The 22,200-nt window shown below is 38.9% G+C and overlaps 1 protein-coding gene across 1 annotated transcript in view; it reads left to right on the top strand.

Moving 5' to 3' along the window:
* The window catches only part of LOC133536470 (phospholipid-transporting ATPase ID-like), a 118,152-nt gene extending 96,303 nt beyond the window's left edge, over positions 1-21,849 (top strand). The window contains exons 16-28 of the mRNA XM_061877019.1: positions 26-214; positions 1,808-1,923; positions 1,999-2,163; positions 3,959-4,070; positions 5,392-5,497; positions 5,591-5,741; positions 8,480-8,663; positions 8,728-8,951; positions 9,893-9,976; positions 10,051-10,296; positions 12,333-12,471; positions 13,972-14,102; positions 19,106-21,849. Of these exons, the coding sequence (XP_061733003.1) occupies positions 26-214; positions 1,808-1,923; positions 1,999-2,163; positions 3,959-4,070; positions 5,392-5,497; positions 5,591-5,741; positions 8,480-8,663; positions 8,728-8,951; positions 9,893-9,976; positions 10,051-10,296; positions 12,333-12,471; positions 13,972-14,102; positions 19,106-19,375 (2,117 nt within the window). The 3' untranslated portion in view covers positions 19,376-21,849. The remainder of the gene's footprint in view (positions 1-25; positions 215-1,807; positions 1,924-1,998; positions 2,164-3,958; positions 4,071-5,391; positions 5,498-5,590; positions 5,742-8,479; positions 8,664-8,727; positions 8,952-9,892; positions 9,977-10,050; positions 10,297-12,332; positions 12,472-13,971; positions 14,103-19,105) is intronic.
* Positions 21,850-22,200: the final 351 nt, after the last annotated feature.

Here is a 22,200-nt window from a genome sequence, read left to right as displayed (position 1 = left end):
ATGAAATTCACCCTTTTCCTCCCAGGGGAGCTCCACTATCAGGCTCAGTCCCCCGATGAGGGCGCTCTGGTCACCGCCGCAAGAAACTTTGGATTTGTGTTCCGCTCACGCACACCGGAGACCATCACAGTCATGGAGATGGGCAGACAGGTCACCTACGACCTTTTGGCTGTGTTGGACTTCAATAATGTGCGCAAAAGGATGTCCGTCATAGGTGAGACTAGAGACAATATTCGGATTTTAAACATGAAATCCATCCCGGCGCCGTTTCTGGGTGTTGTTGATAAATGGCTTTGGCTTTGCATAGTAGAGTTTTAATTTGCACTTACAGAGGTAGCGACAAACTGTAGTGACTGACAGTGGTTTTCTGAAGTGTTTCTGAGCCCATGTGGGGATATCAATCATACTTGCACAAAAGTGCTTTCATCAAATGCACTAGAGTCTGGAATCTTCCATCTCTCCCTAGCATGGCCCAAAACTTGTCAATCTTCGCTTCCTGAGGAAGATATTCAAGCACTTGGTAGTCCACTACTTCCCGGAGGCTATCCAGGTCCAATCGCAGCTGCGGCTTGGAACTTACAAGCGTATTTCTTCATTTTACTCGTCGTCTGCTTCACCACGACTGTATCTTCCACGTTCTTCTGCTTCGTCCCCTTGTTGTGTGCGCAGTTGGGCACTGCACTCTCTAAAAGCCGTAGATGTTATTGTCACATATGCATGTACACTACATGGCAGTATTGTCCTGTTTAAGAGTGTCACAACATTGCTGTTTATGGCTGACGAACTGCTTTTTGGTAGACGAAAACGTGACTGCTGTTGTTGTGTGTTGTTACCGCGCTGGGAGGACGTTAATGAAACTGCCTAACAATAAACCCACATAAGAAACCAAGAACTCGCCCTTGATCATTCTACAGTTATAACATCATTGGGCAGACACGCGGTTTATATTGTGGGAAAGCGGACGTGAAAACAGGCTGTCCTCACTCAGGTCCGCATGGAGCTGGAGGGGGCGTGGCCTCCAGCTCTGTCTGAATTTTGGGAGATTTTCAGGAGAAAATCTGTCCCGGGAGGTTTTCGGGAGAGGCGCTGAATTTCGGGAATTTCCCCGAAAATCCGGGAGGGTTGTCAAGTATTATATCAATATCGGATCAGGACACCCATGTTACATGTCACTGGTGGGTGTGGGTAAACAAGCCTCCTGTGTTTTGCCATATGTGTGTGTCAGGGACACCCACTGGAGACATGCATTTGGGAAACTCCACACAAAAAATGCAGAACTGAAGATAACTTTTGAATGAAATATGAAAAAACTGCACAGGCGTACATGATGGAAAGAAATAGTATTGTGGAGGACTCGCACCTCTGGGTTCCTCGGACCACGAATGTGAGACATGACAGGCTCGTTGGTCGTCGAGAACAATGGTTTATTTTGCAATAAACCTTCTTTCTTGCTCTGATGCTTTTTCAACCCTCGCCTCTGGTGACAGTCGCGCTTTCGGTTGCTTTTCAGCTGTCCTCTCGCGTCTCCGTCTCGCTCTCACCATTCACCATTCACCATTCGCTCCAACTTCACCAATCAACAGCTTCCCCCACTCCTTCCCGGCTGCTGCCTTTAACAGAGCGACAGGTGATTAGATAAACGCGCCCGGGTGGGCCATCTACGCACCTGTCGCTGTTCTCGAAGCCAGTCCTGGCACACCCTGCTTCGCTGCAGGTCCGCAGGCCCCCCCACCCCACAAGTATTTTTTTTTTCATGGATAACCAAGTTTTAAATCTCCCTCACTAAGTGACTCCCTTTCATTTCCAGTGCGTGACCCCGAGGGGAAGCTGACTCTGTACTGCAAAGGAGCAGACACCATCATCTATGAGAGGCTGCACTCCTCCTGCAACAAACTGATGGATATCACCACCAGACACCTCAACGTCAGTGTCTATGTTCTCCTGAATATAAAGTCAAACAATGGAATTGTTGTTCGTAACTGTACTTGTGTGAACTAGGAGTACGCAGGCGACGGGCTGCGCACGCTCGCTCTCGCCTACAAAGATTTAGATGAGCACTACATGAAAGAGTGGATGCAGCGCAACCACGAGGCCAGCACCGCCATTGATGGACGAGAAGAGAAACTTGATCAACTGTATGAAGAGATCGAAAAGGACTTGTTGGTTGGTCCGCATATTGATTATATTGATTTATACTTTGACTCAATGACACGTTTTATTCTCGGCTAAATCAGCACATGTCCATTCAAGCAAGTACAAACCCCAAAACCAGTGGCTCCAGCACCCCCCGCGACCCCAAAAAGGACAATCGGTAGTTGTCTCGTTGTGTAAATGGTAAATAAAAACAGAATACAATGATTTGCAAATCCTTTTCAACTTATATTCAATTGAATAGACTGCAAAGACAAGATACTTAACTTTCAAACTGGTAAACTTTGTTGTTTTTTGCAAATATTAGCTAATTTGGAATTTGATGCCCGCAACATGTTTAAAAAGAGCTGGCACAAGTGGCAAAAACGACTGAGAAAGTTGAGGAATTCTCAACAACCACTTATTTGGAACATCCCACAGGTGAACAGGCTAATTGGGAACAGGTGGGTGCCCCGGTTAGGTATAAAAGCAACTTCCATGAAATGGTCACTCATTCACAAATAAGGATGGGGCGAGGGTCACCACTTTGTCAACAAATGCATGAGCAAATTGTCGAACAGTTTAAGAATAACATTTCTCAACCAGCTATTGCAAGGAATTCAGGGACTTCACCATCTGCAGTCTGTAATATCATCAAAAGGTTCAGAGAATCTGGAGAAATCACTGCACGTAAGCGATGATATTACGGACCTTCAATCCCTCAGGTGATACTGCATCAAAAAGCGACATCAGTGTGTAAAGGACATCACCACATCGGCTCAGGAACAGTTCAGAAAACCACTGCCAGTAACTACAGTTGGTCGCTACGTCTGTAAATGCAATTTAAAACTCTACTATGCAAAGCCAAAGCCATTTATCAACAACACCCAGAGACGCCGGGTTCGATTTCAACTAAGATGTACTGATGCAAAGCGTTAAAGTGTTCTTTGGTCTGACAAGTCCACATTTCAAATTGTTTTTGGAAACTGTGGACATCGTGTCCTCGGGACCAAAAAGGAAAAGAATTATCTGGCACAAAGTGTAAAAGCCAACATCTGTAAGGGTATGGGGGTGTATTAGTTCCCAAGGCATGGGTAACTTACACATCTGTGAAGGCACCATTAATACTGAAAGGTACATACAGGTTTTAGAGCCACATATGTGGCCATCCAAGCAGCGTTATCATGGACGCCCCTGCTTATTTCAGCAAGACAATGCCAAGCCACGTGTTACAACAGTATGGCTTCGTAGTAAAAGAGTGTCGGTACTTGACAGGCCTGTCTGTAGTCCAGACCTGTCTCCCAATGAAAATGTGTGGCGCATTATGAAGCCTAAAATACCACAATGGAGACACCGGACTGTTCAACAACTTAAGCTGTGCATCAAGCAAGAATGGGAAAGAATTCCACCTGACAAGCTTCAAAAAATTGGTTCCTCAGTTCCCAAATATTTACTGAGTGTTGTTAAAAGGAAAGGCCATGTAACACACTGGTAAAAATGCCCCTGTGACAACTTTTTTGCAATGTGTTGCGGCCATTAAATTCTAAATTAATAATTATTTGCAAAAAAAAATAAGTTTCTCAGTGTGAACATTAAATATATTGTCTTTTAAATCTTTTCAATTGAATATAAGTTGTAAAGGATTTGCAAATCATTGTATTCTGTTTTTATTTACAAATTACACAACGTGCCAACTTCCCTGGTTTTGGGTTTAAATAATACACACAGGAGGCCTTAGTGGCAAGAACAATTTGATGACGTATTTCTTTTTTTGACCTAAAAATCTTAGTATTATACATACTTGTAATTCTACTAATATGTGATTTAGCTCCTGGGAGCAACAGCTGTAGAAGACAAGTTGCAGGATGGTGTCCCACAGACCATAGAGCAGCTGGCTAAGGCTGACATCAAAATGTGGGTGTTGACTGGAGATAAACAAGGTTGGTATTCATCACTTTTACATTGTAAGATATTGTTTTGCCATTTTGATCAGTATTTTATCAATAATCTTATTAATGAGTACAAAACCCTAAATAGGTAGGTAGGTATTTTTTGTCATTGCACAAGTACAACAAAACTTTATTTTCAGCACATACGCTGGGGAAGGATGAGTAAAAAAAAATACTATCTAGACTGGGCTCCTAAGGGGGCCCATTCTGGAGTGGGAAAAAACTTCAATAGCAAAGCACATATACATATTACAATACACCGTATTTTTCGGAGAATAAGTCGCTCCGGAGTTTAAGTCTGTCTATCTGTGTTGGCCCTGTGATGAGGTAGCGACTTGTCCAGGGTGTACCCCGCCTTCCGCCCGATTGTAGCTGAGATAAGCACCAGCAACCCCCGCGATCCCAAAGGGAATAAGCGGTAGGAAATGGATGGATGGAGGGGATAATGGTGAAAACAATTAGTTTTCTGCCCAAAAAAAACGAGCCATTTTTATAGAATTCAGTTTTACAAAAATCTGAAAACATTTTGTGACCTAAAAGTTTGCATGATTGCAAATTCCGAAATGCGATCGTCTTTACTGTATCGTGATTAAATAAAGGGAATTACCGCATTTTTCGGAGTATAAGTCGCTCCAGAGTATAAGTCGCACCTGCCGAAAATGCATAATAAAGAAGAAAATAAACATATATAAGTCGCACTGGAGTATAAGTCTCATTTTGGGGGGACATTTATTTGATAAAACCCAACACCAAGAATAGACATTTGAAAGGCAATTTTAAATAAATAAAGAATAGTGAACAACAGGCTGAATAATTGTACATTATATGAGGCATAAATAACCAACTGAGAAGGTGCCTGCTATGTTAACGTAACATATTATGGTAAGAGTCATTCAAATAACTATAACATATAGAACATGCTATACATTTACCAAACAATCTTTCACTCCTAATCGCTAAATCCCATGAAATATTATATGTCTAGTCTCTTACGTGAATGAGCTAAATAATATTATTTGATATTTTATGGTAATGTGTTAATAATTTCACACATAAGTCGCACCTGAGTATAAGTCGCACCCTGGCCAAACTATGAAAAAAACAGCGACTTATAGTCCGAAAAAAACGGTACATATTGAGACTAGCAACAGAGGGGAGGGAGTGGGGGGGGCCATGGTGGAGGGCCGCAGCTCTCAGGCGCTGCCCAGCCGTCCATCACCCCCTCAGGGATTTGCGTATACATACAAAGTTTGAAATAGTTTTAATCTGCTGATCAATGACTCACTTTGACAAATGCAATCTTTGTCACCAGAGACGGCCGAGAACATCGGCTATTCCTGCAACATGCTGCGAGAAGAAATGAAGGACGTGTTTGTGGTGTCTGCAAATACATCAGAAGGAGTCAAACGAGAGCTACAGTGAATCTTGATTTTAAAGCAGCCCTTAAATGTCTGTCAGCAAAACTGCACTCCACGAGTCATACTCTCCATTTTCTGCTTGTTTTTCTTCAGGAGTGCCAGAAGGAAAATGTGTCCCACGGCGGCCGAGGAACCGACGGTGACCAAAGCTCGTGCAGGCCTCTTCTGGCTTCAGAGGACAGAAACTGTGCATGATGACATCGTGGACGGAGAATATGCTCTTGTTATAAATGGACACAGTCTGGTAAGAACATAAAATTTACTGATTATGCTAATTATTCATCTAAATCAGGGTTGTCAAACTCACTTTACCTGGGGGGTGCTGGAGGTAAAGTTGGGGTGAGGCTGGGGTGCACAAATTATTCACTTCAGAACCAGTATTTGTATTTTATTTGTTAAAGGGGAACATTACCAGAATTTCAAAAGGGTTAAAAACAATAAAAATCAGTTCCCAGTGGCTTGTTTTATTTTTCGAAGTTTTTTTTCAAAATTTTACACCTCCCGGAATATCCCTAAAAAAAAGCTTTAAAGTTCTTGATTTTCCCTATTTGCGATGTGACTCTCCATTTCCCTGTGACGTCATACAGGGCTGCCAATACAAACAACATGGCGGTTACCACAGCAAGATATAGCGACATTGGCTCGGATTCAGACTCGGATTTCAGCGGTTCAAGCGATTCAACAGATTACGCATGTATTGAAACAGATGGTCGGAGTATGGAGGCAGATAGCGAAAACGAAATTGAAGAAGAAATTGAAGATATTGAGCGAATAGCTATTGACGCTATTCGGCCATAGCGTGGGTGTACCTAATGAAGTGGCCCATAGCATGGCTGCCTTATTAGCATCGCCGGTAAAATGTGCGGACCAAACGATCAGGACTTTCGCATCTTGGGACACTGGAGCAACTTAAATCCGTCAATTGGTAAGTGTTTGTTTCGCATTAAATGTGGGTATCTAGTTTCAAATGTACATACAGCTAGCGTAAATAGCATGTTAGCATCGATTAGCGTAGCATGTTTGCATCGATTAGCTGGCAGTCATGCCGTGACCAAATATGTCTGATTAGCACATAAGTCAACAACATCAACAAAACTCACCTTTGTGATTTCGTTGACTTAATCGTTGCAAATGCATCTGCAGGTTATCCATACATCTCTGTGCCATGTCTGTCTTAGCATCGCCGGTCAAATGTGAAGACACTCTGGCAAATTCAATGGCGGTCTGGCGGAAGATTTCTTGCCAGTGGTGCAACTTGAATCCCTCCCTGTTAGTGTTGTTACACCCTCCGACAACACACTGACGAGGCATGATGTCTCCAAGGTTCCAAAAAATAGTCGAAAAAACGGAAAATAACAGAGCTGAGACCCAATGTTTACAATGGGTTGAAAATGAAAATGGCGGCTGTATTACCTCGGCGACGTCACATTCTGACGTCATCCCCTCCAGAGCGATAAACAGAAAGGCGTTTAATTCGCCAAAATTCACCCATTTAGAGTTCGGAAATCGGTACAAAAAATACATAGTCTTTTTTCTGCAAAATCATTGTATATATTGATGCTTGCATAGGTTTGGTGATAATGTTCCCCTTTAAGTGCTTCTACCAGCAGCTAGAGTGAGCCTTAGCTATTGTAGGCCTTAAGTTAAAGGGGCTGTTTGCAACTTTCTCAAAGTTACATTTTTCAAAAGCAAAAAATGTAACAAGATCACCACCTTATTTTACCATTATTGGTTTAACAAGACACATTTGTGTTAGCGCCCTGTGGACATCTGTATAAATGTTGCAAACAGCCCTTCAAGTCATTTAAAATGTCTAATTACATTTAAGTTTTTTTTAATGATATGTATTTGTTCATTTGATAGGGAAATCATAATGCAAGTACTGAGAAACACCCCCCCCCCCCAAAAAAAATACAAATAATAAATTTAAAAATATATATATATATTTCAGTCACAGTGGATGGCAATGTACTGCCTTCCTCTTCACCACAAGCAAATAGAAAATCAAACGATCTGACTAAAAGATTAAAAGAAAAAATCAGAAACATACAGAAAAGTTCAGTTCAGATTTGGAACATGAATGCAATACAATGTAATATATCACATATTTCCACTTGTTTCATTACAGCACGCCCGAAAAGGAGTAGAAAGAAGCTGAGCTTATTTAATCCTACCTCTTTTCATACCACAGCAATTTCATCCCGCTTCCTTGTTCTCTGTAACAGAACAGTGAACAAATAAATAACAAATAAATAATAAACCCTAGTAAATAAAAAAATATTGAATACATAAATAATCTTTGTCTCAATAAAAAAAAATCAAGATGTTCATCATAATTCTTGTTCCGTGCACTTTGTGAAAACTTGTTCGAACAGTCTCTTAAACTGAATCATATTGCTGCTTTTTTGGATTTATTGGCTTAATCCATTCCATCATTTAATTCCACATACTGCTATGCTAAAGGTTTGTTTGAGCATACAAATGTTTTTAAATTAGATTTTCCTCTAAGGTTGTATTTCTCCTCTTTTTGTTGAGAAGAATTGTTGTACATTCTTGGCTAGCAGCCTCTACCTCCTTATACAATTCTCTCAAAAATCCTGAAACTAAACGTTGGTCGGCATCAGTCCCACAATGTAGTCACTTAATCCTTGTTCCATTTTGAACATTTCCTGAAAATCAGCATGTAACTTTTTGAGCTATCTATAGTGAAATGAAACAAACGCAGTGAACCAGCCAGTCATCTACTATCTTTGTCCCTGTGGGAGGAGGTGGGGATGATAGCGTACAAACACATAGCAGAAATGATCCGTATCAGGCCCAAACTCTTACCACTTTTCCCATTTCAGACATTTCCTGCAAATTTCATGAAAATCCGACAATAACCTATCCTTTTATACACTCTTGTTATTTTCAAACTAATAGACGGACAGACTGGCCACAAAGTTTGCGATGCCTGGCCTAAATGTTTTGTTGCCTCTTCAGGCCTTTGCTTTGGAGAAAGGCTTGGAGCTGGAACTGTTGAGGACAGCGTGCATGTGCCAAACAGTGATTTGCTGCAGGGTCACTCCCCTGCAGAAAGCCCAGGTGGTCGAACTGGTGAAGAAATATAAACAGGCAGTGACTTTGGCCATTGGGGACGGGGCCAACGATGTCAGCATGATCAAAGGTAATTTCACAGTCACATGACCATCTTAGGATTCAACTATCCTTACTTCCTGTGTGTCCATCAGCTGCACATATCGGTGTTGGCATCAGCGGCCAGGAGGGCATGCAGGCTGTCCTGTCCAGCGATTACTCCTTCGCCCAGTTCCGGTACCTGCAGCGCCTCCTGCTGGTGCACGGCCGCTGGTCCTACCTGCGCATGTGCAAGTTTCTCCAGTATTTCTTTTACAAGAACTTCACCTTCACCTTTGTGCATTTCTGGTATGCATTCTTCTGCGGGTTCTCAGCACAGGTAAGAAATACTGAAGAGCTCTAACCTTGGGGATTGCTGTTGAAATGTACATTTACTATTTCATGTTAATCTTGTTCTATCATGGTGATTTTATGGATAAACATAACAGATTTAACTCCTATCAGAGTGATGATATCACTGAGGATCCCACACAAAATCCTCTGTTGATTCCATTCTTCATATCTGCTATTCGCCAACAAGACCCACATACAGAATAAATAAATATATAGATATAAATTATATATGTATATATATATATATATATATATATATATATATATATATATATATATATATATATATATATATATATATATATATATATATGGCTTCATGGTGGCAGAGGGGTTAGTGCGTCTGCCTCACAATACGAAGGTCCTGCAGTCCTGGGTTCAAATCCAGGCTCAGGATCTTTCTGTGTGGAGTTTGCATGTTCTCCCCGTGAATGCGTGGGTTCCCTCCGGGTACTACGGCTTCCTCCCACTTCCAAAAACATGCACCTGGGGATAGGTTGATTGGCAACACTAAATTGGCCCTGGTGTGTGAATGTGAGTGTGAATGTTGTCTGTCTATCTGTTGTCTGTCTATCTGTGTTGGCCCTGCGATGAGGTGGCGACTTGTCCAGGGTGTACCCCGCCTTCCGCCCGATTGCAGCTGAGATAGGCGCCAGCGCCCCCCGCGACCCCATATGGGAATAAGCGGTAGAACATGGATGGATATATATATATGTATACATATATATATATATATATATATATATTAGGGGTGTAACGGTACACAAAAATTTCAGTTTGGTACGTACCTCGGTTTAGAGGTCACGGTTCGGTTCATTTTTGGTACAGTAAGAAAACAAACAAATATAATTTTTGGGGTTATTTATGTACCAAATTTGTCCAATTTCGTCATTTGCCGACTGTTACCTTTCTTGTTTTTATCCTCAGACTGTGTACGATGAGTGGTTCATCACCATGTACAACCTCGTGTACACAGCTCTCCCAGTCCTCGGTATGAGTCTCTTTGACCAGGTACGCACATTCTGCACGCTCATAATCTTTTTAGGTCATTTCCTCCCTTTTAATCCAACCGTGTGTTTCTGCAGGACGTGAATGACCGCTGGAGTTTCCAGCATCCTCAGCTTTACTCGCCAGGGCCTCTGAACATTTACTTCAACAAGAAGTCTTTCATCCGTTGCATGGTCCACAGTTGCTACAGCTCCCTCATCCTCTTCTTCATCCCGTGGGCGGCCATGCACGGCACGGTGCGAGATGACGGCAAAGACATCGCGGACTACCAGTCCTTCGCTTTACTGGCGCAGACGTGTCTGCTTGTGGCGGTCAACATTCAGGTGAGGGACTAGTAACCAGGTATCATCGCATCCATTAGGGCAGGGGTGTCCAAAGTGCGAACCGGGGGCCATTTGCGGCCCGCAGCTAATTGTTTACCAGCCCGCCACACATTCTGGAAATGCTGTTGCAAAAATAAAAATAAAAAAAACATTTAAAAAAAGTGGAATGAGGTGAAATCTAACTAGAAAAAGTTGCAATTTTGACACAAAGCTGCCAAGCAGGCAGGTTTTTTTTTCTTTTTTTGCCGTTGCTCAAAAAAAACATAAAAAACAATGTTATAATGAATTATTCACCTATTCAAAGCTCCAATTATTTCAAATATTTAACTTCAAAATGTTTTTTTGTGGAAAAGATTGTATATATTGTGTGTTTGCCATACAAATACATCAACGTTTTCTTTGACAAAAGAGCATGAAACAAGCAAAATTATAGTTCAAACGTAAAATCGACAGATAAATCTGAAGTTGAGCTCGTCATTTAAGTGTTGAAAGTAAAAAAACAAACAAAAAAAAACTAATACACATGTATCACTTTATGAGTGGGGCACCTTTTGGATCCGAAATATATTTAATGGGATTTTATTTATCTTTTCACTGTCCATGCATCCATTTTCTACCGCTTATTTCCTTTTGGGGTCGCGGGGGGCGCTGGCGCCTATCTCAGCTACAATCGGGCGGAAGGCGGGGTACACCCTGGACAAGTCGCCACCTCATCGCAGGGCCAACACAGATAGACAGACAACATTCACACTCACATTCACACACTAGGGCCAAAAAATAAATAAAAATGTTTTCACTGTATTACCTCAAAATAATAATACATTAAAATAAGTGGTGTCCTGCACTATTGATCTTTTCAAGGCTCTACTTCACATCAAAGATTGTTTTCTGAATGCTTTGGGCAGTGGGGGAACTACTGCATATCTCAGTTTTATTATAACAATCAATCAATCAATGTTTATATATATAGCCCTAAATAACTACTGTCTCAAAGGGCTGCACAAGCCACAACAACATCCTCGGTTCAGATCAAAAATAAAGTTGTCTTCGACAGAAAAGGCATAAAACTTTTTTTTTTTTTTTTGGTTCAACTTTACATCAACCTGAAGTTGATATACTGTAGAGATTTACTGTAAGCGTTAAATCCATCCATCCATCCATTTTCTACCGCTTATTCCCTTTCGGGGTCGCGGGGGGCACTGGCGCCTATCTCAGCTACAATCGGGCGGAAGGCGGGGTACACCCTGGACAAGTCGCCACCTCATCGCAGGGCCAACACAGATAGACAGACAACATTCACACTCACATTCACACACAAGGGCCAAAAAATAAATAAAAATGTTTTCACTGTATTACCTCAAAATAATAATACATTAAAATAAGTGGTGTCCTGCACTATTGATCTTTTCAAGGCTCTACTTCACATCAAAGATTGTTTTCTGAATGCTTTGGGCAGTGGGGGAACTACTGCATATCTCAGTTTTATTATAAAAATCAATCAATCAATGTTTATATATATATATATATATATATATATATATATATATATATATATATAGCCCTAAATAACCACTGTCTCAAAGGGCTGCACAAGCCACAACAACATCCTCGGTTCGGATCAAAAATAAAGTTGTCTTTGACAGAAAAGGCATAAAACATTTTTTTTTTTGGTTCAACTTTATATCAACCTGAAGTTGATATACTGTAGAGATTTACTGTAAGCATTAAATAAAAAAAGATAATGATAATTTGACTTGTTTTTAGAATTTTAATGACTTACACCCTTTATGGCCCCTGGGAGCCCTAAAGGTAAAAAACAAAAAAAAAATCCCAATATTTTGTTATGGTTTGAAAAAATGAAAGATATCAAAATATCAGCATGCTTTAATTTTTCTGCGTGCGGCCCTCAGTGGAAAAAGTTTGGACACCCCTGCATTAGGGTTTTTATGTCACTGCTTTATCAAAGCCCCGATTTTCTACAGTTTTTTTGCGATATGTTATGTATGTGCATTTACAAAAACGGGAAAACATTCCAGTTGTGTCTAGACACCTATTACTGGACAGCTGTGAACCAGTTCTTTGTGTGGGGCAGCCTGGCAGTCTACTTCGCCACCACCTTCACCATGTACAGCAACGGCATGTTCCTCATCTTCACCTCTGCATTCCCCTTCATTGGTGAGTTGCTGCTACTGACGGATGTTTTTTATGTGTACATGAATAAATGGGCTAATACTCAAACCCCAAAAGCAGGGAAGTTGTCACCTCGTGTAAATGGTAAATAAAGAGAGAATACAAGGATTTGCAAATCCTTTTCCACGTATATTCAATTGAATAGACTGCAAAGACAAGATACTTAATATTGGAACTGGTAAACTTTGTTATTTTTTGCAAATATTAGCTCATGTGGAATTTGATGCCTGCAACATGTTTCAAAAAAGCTGTCACAAGTGGCAAAAAAGACTGAGAAAGTTAAGAAATGCTCATCAAATACTTATTTTGAACATGCCCCAGGTGAATAGACTAATTGAGAACAGGTGGGTGCCATGATTGGGTATAAAAGCAGCTTCCATGAAATGCTCCGTCATTCACAAACAAGGATGGGGCGAGGGTCACCACTTTGTCAACAAATACGTGAGTCAATTGTTAAAAAAACAACATTTCTCAACCAGCTATTGCAAGGAATTTAGGGATTTCACCATCCACGGTCAGTAATATCATCAAAAGGTTCAGAGAATCAACATTGAATGCCCATGACCTTGGATTCCCTCAGGCGCTACTGCAGTGTGTAAAGGATATCACAGCATGGGCTCAGGAACACTTCAGAAAACCACTGTCAGTAACTACAGTTGGTCACTACATCTTTAAGTAAAAGTTAAAACTCTATTATGCAGTGCGAGAGCCATGTATCAACAACACCCAGAAACGCTGCCGGCTTCTCTGGCCCCGAGTTCATCTAAGATGAACTGATGCAAAGAGGAAAAGAGTTATGTGGTCTGACGAGTCCACATTTCAAATTGTTTTTGGAAACTGTGGACGTCGTGTCCTCCGGAACAAAGAGGAAAAGAACCATTTAGATTGTTATAGGCGCAAAGTTCAAAAGCCAGCATCTGTGATGGTATGGGGGTGTATCAGTGCCCAAAGCATGGGTAACTTACACATCTGTGAAGGCACCATTAATGCTGAAAGGTACATACAGCTTTTGGAGCAACGTATGTTGCCATCTGAGCAGGGTCTTTTTTATGGACGCCCCTGCTTATTTCAGTAAGACAAAGCCAAGCCACATTCTGCACGTATAACAACAGAGTGGCTTCGTAGTAAAAGAGTGCAGGTACTACACTGAGACTGAGACCCCGGACTGTTGAACAACTTAAGCTGTACATCAAGCAAGAATGAAAAATAATTTCGCCTGAGAATCTTCCAAAATGTGTCTCCTCAGTTCCCAAATGTTTACTGAGTGTTGTTAAAAGGAAAGGCCATGTAACACAGTGGTAAAAATGCTAAGTTCATGATTATTTACAAAAAAAAGAAGTTTCCCAGTGTGAATATTAAATATTTTGTCTTTGCAGTCTATTCAATTGAATATAAGTTGAAAAGGATTTGCAAATCATTGTATTCTCTTTTTATTTACTTTTGGTTTTGTACTTTGACATATACTTCTTGTGTTTGCGTCTGCAGGTACGGCAAGAAACTCCCTGAGCCAGCCTAACGTGTGGTTGACCATATTCTTGACAACCCTCCTATGTAGTCTGCCCGTGATAGCTTTCCGATTCATCGTCATCCAGCTGAGACCCACCATCAATGATAAGGTATTTCAATCCTCATTGGTCCTTCTTATATTGGCTTTTTGTCCAACTGCTGATTCTCCACTTCATCCTTTAGTTCACTGTTTGTTCCTCTATCAGTGACAATGGTATCAGTATAGCAATAAGAGAACATGTGTGACCCAACACACTTGTTAGCAAGAGGCTGGATGAGAGGGAATCAAAAAGGAATTAAAATTAGAGTTGTACGGTATACTGGTGCTATAGTACAGTATCGCAGTACTAATGAATCCAAAACAGTACTATACTCTGTTTGAAAAGTACCTGTTCGCCATATTTCTTTTTTACAGGCATGACCGCATATCATTGTTGGTTTTACGAGCAGAGCAGCATATTCGGCAGCGCGCGTGCACAGAGTACTTTCAAGCACACACAGTGTGTAGACAGAAAAGGGAGAAAGGACGCATTTTGGCTTAAAAAGTAAAGATAAAGGTGAAGTTATAACACTGAAACACCCTCAGGAACAGCTGCTTTAAGACGTGGCTAGCTAGTTAGCGGCAGTGTTTTAGCTTCTAAATCACTAATCCTCGTCTCCATGGCAAAAAATAAAGTATGTTTCTTACAAGTATCGTTATCACTGCAGGATGAGGAATAGCTAAACATGCTTCACTACACACAGTAGGAGGATACAATAGCTCAACGGCGTCACAAAGTAAACAAACGCCATGGGTGGATCTACACCTGACATCCACTGTAATGATACCAAGTACTGGACGGTATCTAGTCGATACTATTATGATTACATCAATATTTTTTATCGTCACAAAATATTTTTTCTTTTAAATCCATATTATATTCATAGACTCAGGAAATACGTCCCTGGACACTCGAGAACATAAGTTAAGACCATTGTATGATCCTGTAACTACTTGGTATCGGATCGATACCTAAATGTGTGGTGTCATCCAAAACTAATGTAAAGTATCAAAGAAGAGAAGAATAAGTGATTATTACATTTTAACAGAAGTGTAGATAGAACATGTTAAAACAGAAAATAAGCAGATATTAAGAGTAAATGAACAAGTAGATAAATAATAAATTTTTACTGTTTGTCCCTCATAATACAAAATAATAAGTGTATAAATGACACAATATGTTACTGCATACGTCAGCAGACTAATTAGGAGTCTTTGTTTGTTTACTTACTACTAAAAGACAATTTGTCTAATATGTTCACTATTTTAATTAAGGACTAAATTGCAATAATAAACACATGTTTAATGGACCCTAAGATGTGTTGTTAAAATAAAGCCAATAATGCCATTTTTTGTGGTGCCCTTTATTTAGAAAAGTAGATTTTGGTACCGGTGCCGGCACCAAAATGTTGGTATCTGGACAACCCTATGCTGTATTATCACGTATTTATGAATTACTACTGATTAATGGCAAAAAAATATATATTTTTAAAGAATTGAGTTTTACAAAAACCAGAAAACATTTTGTGACCTAAAAGTGTGCATGATTGCAAATTGTGAAATGCGATCGTCTTCACTGTATCGTGATTTAAATAAAATACATTACCGTATTTTCCGCAGTATAAGTCGCTCCGGAGTATAAGTCGCTCCGGAGTATAAGTCGCACCGGCCGAAAATGCATAATAAAGAAGGAAAAAAACATATATAAGTCGCACTGGAGTATAAGTCTCATTTTTGGGGGAAATTTATTTGATAAAACCCAACACCAAGAACAGACATTTGAAAGGCAATTTAAAATAAATAAATAAAGAATAGTGAACAACAGGCTGAATAAGTGTACGTTATATGATGCATAAATAACAAACAAGAAGGTGCCTGCTATGTTAACATAACATATTATGGTAAGAGTCATTCAAATAACTATAACATATAGAACAGGTGTGTCCAAACTTTTTCCACAGAGGGCCGCACACGGAAAAATTTAAGCATGTGGGGGCCATTTTGATATTTATCATTTTCAAACCATAACAAAATATACATATTTATTTTTTTAATCCTAAGGGCTCCTGTGGAGCATACAGGGTCTCAGTCACTAAAATGTTAAAAATAAGTCAAATTATTATTATTTTTTTAAATTTAATGCTTACAGTAAATCTCTATATCAACTTGAGGTTGATATAAAGTAAAACAAATAAGGTTTTATGCCTTTTCTGTCAAAGACAACTTTGTTTTTTATAGTAAAACTGAAATATGCAGTATTTACATAGATAGATAGATAGATAGATAGATAGATAGATAGTACTTTATTGATTCCTTCAGGAGAGTTCCTTTATTTAGTAATTAAAGCCCTCAAAGATCAATAATGCAGGACACCATTGATTTGAATCATTAACTTTTCACTGTGATTACTCAAAAATATTAAAATAAAATCCCACTAAATATATTTGAGATCCAAAAGGTTCCCCACTCATAAAGTGATGCATTTTTATTAGTTTTTTATTTTTACTTTTAACACTTAAATTTCAAGATCAACTTCCGATATATCTGTCGATTTTAAGTTTGAACTATTATTTTGTTTGTTTAATGCACTTTTGTCAAAACGTTGATGTTTTTATATGGCAACCACACAACATATGAAGTATTTTTTCCACATAAAACATTTTAAAGTGATAATTTTTAATTAATAATTCATTATAACATAGATTTTTTTGTCTTATTTTTTTGAACAAGGGAAAAAAAAGACAATAAAGACAAAAGGAACAAAAAAAACTGCCTGCAGGGCAGCTTTGTGTGAACATTGCCACTTTTTCCTCATTAGATTTAGCCGCATTCCACTTTTTAAATGTTTTTATTTTTTATTTTTGCAATACTATCAATTTTGCAATTTTTGCAGAATGTGTGGCGGGCCGGTAAATAATAGTTTGAACTATTATTTTGTTTGTTTTATGCACTTTTGTCAAAACTTTGATATTTTTATATGGCAACCACACAACATATGCAATATTTTTTCCACATAAAACATTTTAAAATGATAATTTTTAAGTAATAATTCATTATAACATGGATTTTTTTGTCTTTTTTTTATTTGAACAATGGAAAAATAAGAAAATAAAGACAAAAAGAAAAACAACTGCCTGCATGGCAGCTTTGTGTCAACATTGCCACTTTTTCCTCATTAGATTTAGCCTCATTCCATGTTTTTTAAATGTTTTTATTTTATATTTTTGCAATACTATCAATTTTGCAATTTTTGCAGAATGTGTGGCGGGCCGGTAAATAATAGCTTGAACTATTATTTTGTTTGTTTTATGCTCTTTCGTCAAAACTTTGATGTTTTTATATGGCAACCACACAACATATGCAATATTTTTTCCACATGAAACATTTTAAAGTGATAATTTTTAAGTAATAATTCATCATAACATAGATTTTTTTGTCTTTTTTTTTTTGAACAATGGAAAAAAAAGAAAATAAAGACAAACGGAACAAAAAAACTGCCTGCATGGCAGCTTTGTGTCAACATTGCCACTTTTTTTCATTAGATTTCACCTCATTCCACTTTTTTTAAATGTTTAATTTTTTATTTTTGCAATACTATCAATTTTGCAATTTTTGCAGAATGTGTGGCGGGCCGGTAAATAATAGTTTGAACTATTATTTTGTTTGTTTTATGCTCTTTTGTCAAAACTTTGATGTTTTTATATGGCAACCACCCAACATATGCAATATTTTACACACATAAAACATTTTAAAGTGATCATTTTTCTGTAATAATTCATTATAAAATAAAAAATGTTGCCTTTTTTTATTTAAACAATGGAAAAATAAGGAAATAAAGACAAAAAGAAAAAAAAACTGCCTGCATGGCAGCTTTGTGTCAACATTGCCACTTTTTCTCATTAGATTTCACCTCATTTCCCTTTTTTAAAATGTTTTTATTTTAGATTTTTGCAATACTACCAATTTTGCAATTTTTGCAGAATGTGTGGCGGGCCGGTAAATAATAGTTTGAACTATTATTTTGTTTGTTTTATGCACTTTTGTCAAAACTTTGATGTTTTTATATGGCAACCACACAACATAAGCAATATTTTTTCCACATAAAACATTTTAAAATAATAATTTTAAAGTAATAATTCATTATAACATGGATTTTCTAGTCTATTTTTTTTTAACAATGGAAAAAAAAAAAAAAAAAAGACAAACGGAACAAAAAACTGCCTGTATGGCAGCTTTGTGTCAACATTGCCACTTTTTCCTCATTAGATTTAGCCTCATTCCACGTTTTTTAAATGTTTTTATTTTTTATTCTTGCAATACTATCAATTTTGCAATTTTTGCAGAATGTGTGGCGGGCCGGTAAATAATAGTTTGAACTAATTTTTTGTTAGTTTTATGCTCTTTTGTCAAAACGTTGATGTTTTTATATGGCAACCACACAACATATGCAATATTTTTTCCACATAAAACATTTTAAAGTGATAATTTTTAACTAACAATTCATTATAACATAGATTTTTTTGTCTTTTTTTTTTTAACAAGGGGGAAAAAAAGACAATAAAGACAAACGGAACAAAAAAACTGCCTGCATGGCAGCTTTGTGTCAACATTGCCACTTTTTCTCATTAGATTTAACCTCATTCCACTTTTTTTTTAATGTTTTTATTTTTATTTTTGCAATACTATCAATTTTGCAATTTTTGCAGAATGTGTGGCGGGCCGGTAAACGATTAGCTGCGGGCCGCACTTTGGACACCCCTGCTATAGAACAAGTTATACGTTTACCAAACAATCTGTCACTCCTAATCGCTAAATCCCATGAAATCTTATATGTCTAGTCTCTTATGTGAATGAGCTAAATAATATTATTGGATATTTTACAGTAATGTGTTGATAATTTCACACATAAGTCGCTCCTGAGTATAAGTCTGCGACTTATAACTGCGACTTATAGTCCGAAAAATACGGTATTTCATGTTCATGTAGTCAACAAAGAAACAAGAGGTATTTGTCCTGTGGAGTCCAGGTGGTATTCACCTCTCTGTATGTAAATGTCCACTCTGCTTCCTGCAGGTGAGACATAAGTTACGGAAGGAGGCCCTGCCCGCTCCGGCTCCTCGCCGGCCTCCCACCAGGAGAATCAGCACCCGGCGGTCAGGCTACGCCTTCTCCCACGCTCAGGGCTACGGAGACCTGGTGACGTCTCGGAGGTTCCTCCTCAAGCTTCCCATGAAGCGTCGGCCCGCTTTGTTCACGCAAACCGAATCTCCTCTGGCGCAGAACCAGCCACAACATTACCGCTCCATCCCAGAGGAGCCGGCACAGCCACGCTTCCACCAGTGACATCAACCAGTTTGTTGTCTCGGAGGTGCCACCAGGGGGACATAGATCACCCCGTGTGTAGTTCCGGGTTTTTTTTTTTACTGTTAAGTTTAAATGCACTTTCAGGGAATTAAGCTTGGTTGTCCTGCAAAGTATCAATCAAAACAGATTATTGTTGTTTTCTAAAAGTTATTAATTTTTCTAGTGTATCTCATTAGATTGTTTGTGTACCCAATGTTCAAGAACAAAACCCAAAAGCAGTGAAGTTGTCATGTTGTGTAAAAGGTAAGTAAAAACAGAATACTATGATTTGCCAATCCTTTTCTACTTATATTCAATTGAATGGACTTCAAAGACAAGATATTTCATGTTCACACTGAGAAACTTGATTGATTTTTTGCAAATAATCATTAAATCAGAATTAATTGGCAGCAACACATTGCAAACAAGTTGTCACGGGGGATTTTTTACCAGTGTGTTACATGGCCTTTCCTTTTAACAACACTCAGTAAAGGTTTGGGAACTGAGGAGACACATTTCTGAAGTGGAATTCTTTCCCATTCTTTCTTGATGTACAGCTTAAGTTGTTCAACAATCCAGGGTCTCCGTTGTGGTATTTTAGGCTTCATATTGCACCACACATTTTCAATGGGAGACAGGTCTGGACTACAGGCAGGCCCGTCTAGTACCCGCACTCTCTTACTATGAAGCCACGCTTGGCATCGTCTTGCTGAAATAAGCAGGGGCGTCCATGATAACGTTGCTTAAATGTTCCAAAACCTGTATGTACCTTTCAGCATTAATGGTGCCTTCACAGATGTGTAAGTTACCCATGCCTTGGGCACTAATACACCCCCATACCATCACACATGCTGCCTTTTGATCCTTGTGCCTATAACAATCCGGATGGTTATCTTCCTCTTTGACGTCCATAGTTTCCAAAAACAATTTGAAATGTGGACTCGTCAGGCAACAGAATACTTTTCCACTTTGCATCAGTCCATCTTAGATGAGCTCGGCGCAGCGAAGCCGGCGGCGTTTCTGGGTGTTGTTGATAAATGGCTTTGGCTTTGCATTGTAGAGTTTTAACTTGCACTTAAAGATGTAGCTACCAACTTTAGTTACTGGTTTTCTGAAGTGGTTCTGGACCAATGTGGTGATATCCTTTACACACTCATGTCGCTTTAAAATGCAGTACCGCCTAAGGGCTCAAAGGTCACGAGCATTCAATGTTGTTTTTCAGCCTTGCTGCTTACATGTATCAATTTCTCCAGAGTCTCCTAACCTCGTGATGATATTACGGATCGTAGATGGTTGAAATAGCTGGTAGAGAAATGTTGTTCTTAAACTGTTGGACAATTTGCTCAGGCATTTGTCGACAAAGCGGTGACCCTCGCCCCGTCCTTGCTTGTGAATGACCGAGCATTTCATGGAAGCTGCTTTTATACCCAATCATGGCACCCACCTGTTCCCAATTAGCCTGTTCACCTGCAGGATGTTCCAAATAAGCGTTTGATGAGCATTCCTCAACGTTCTCAGTCTTGTTTGCCACTTGTGCCAGCTCTTTTGAAACATCTTGCAGGCATCAAATTCAAATATTTGCAGTTTTCCAGTTTGAACATTAGATATCTTGTATTTGTAGTCTATTTATTGGAATATAAGTTGAAAAGGATTTGCAAATCATTGTATTCTGTTTTTATTTACCATTTACACAACGTCACAACTTCACTGCTTTTGGCTTTTGTAAAAGCTAAGTTAGTTAGCCCTGAGTCATTTTTTTTGGACTTTTCAAATACATACTGTACATTAAAATATACTGTGCATGTATTCTCACCCATACTGTTATGTTTCTGTGTGCTCAAAGTACAATGTTGTACCTTTTGGATTTAAATTGTTTTTTTAGTTCCATTACCATTGTCAAGGAAAGTTTTACATATTTGCTCTAAATGTGTTTTTAGATGCATTGGTATGTTATTCTTGGAATGATTTGTTTATTCACCTCACAAACTGTACCTCCATGTGGATGCTGTCACTGGTCGAGCGAGTTGCAGTATTACTCTAACACCGCCAGAGGGCAGTGTTTGATTTTTAAAGACGTTAAGTTTTTGGAGTCAGTTTGTGCTGTAAATGTGATATCCTTAAAGGGGAACATTATCACCAAACCTATGCAAGCGTCAATATATACCTTGATGTTGCAGAAAAAAGACCATGTATTTTTTTTAACCGATTTCCGAACTCTAAATGGGTGAATTTTGGCAAATTAAACACCTTTCTGTTTATCGGTCTTTTAGTGACGACACCGAGATAACAAACCCGCCATATTCATTTTCACATTACAAACACCGGGTCTCAGCTCTGTTATTTTCCGTTTTTTCGACTATTTTTTGGAACCTTGGAGACTTCATGCCTTGTCGGATTAAGTCAACGAAATCACAAAGGTGAGTTTTGTTGATGTTGTTGACTTATGTGCTAATCAGACATATTTGGTCACTTCATGACTGCCAGCTAATCGATGCTAACATGCTACGCTAATCGATGCTAACATGCTATTTACGCTAGCTGTATGTACATTTGAAACTAGATACCCACATTTAATGCGAAACAAACACTTACCAATCAACCGATTTAAGTTGCTCCAGTGTCACAAAATGCGAAAGTCCTGATCGTTTGGTCCGCACATTTTACCGGCGATGCTAATAAGGCAGCCATGCTATGGGCCACTTCATTAGGTACACCCACGCTATGGCTGAATGGCGCCAATAGCTTCAAATTCTTCTTCAATTTCGTTTTCGCTATCTGCCTCCATACTCCGACCATCTGTTTCAATACATGCGTAATCTGTTGAA

This window comes from Nerophis ophidion, linkage group LG17 (assembly GCF_033978795.1).
Source record: "Nerophis ophidion isolate RoL-2023_Sa linkage group LG17, RoL_Noph_v1.0, whole genome shotgun sequence".
Lineage (NCBI taxonomy): Eukaryota > Metazoa > Chordata > Actinopteri > Syngnathiformes > Syngnathidae > Nerophis > Nerophis ophidion.
This window is presented reverse-complemented; position numbering and strand designations above follow the sequence as displayed.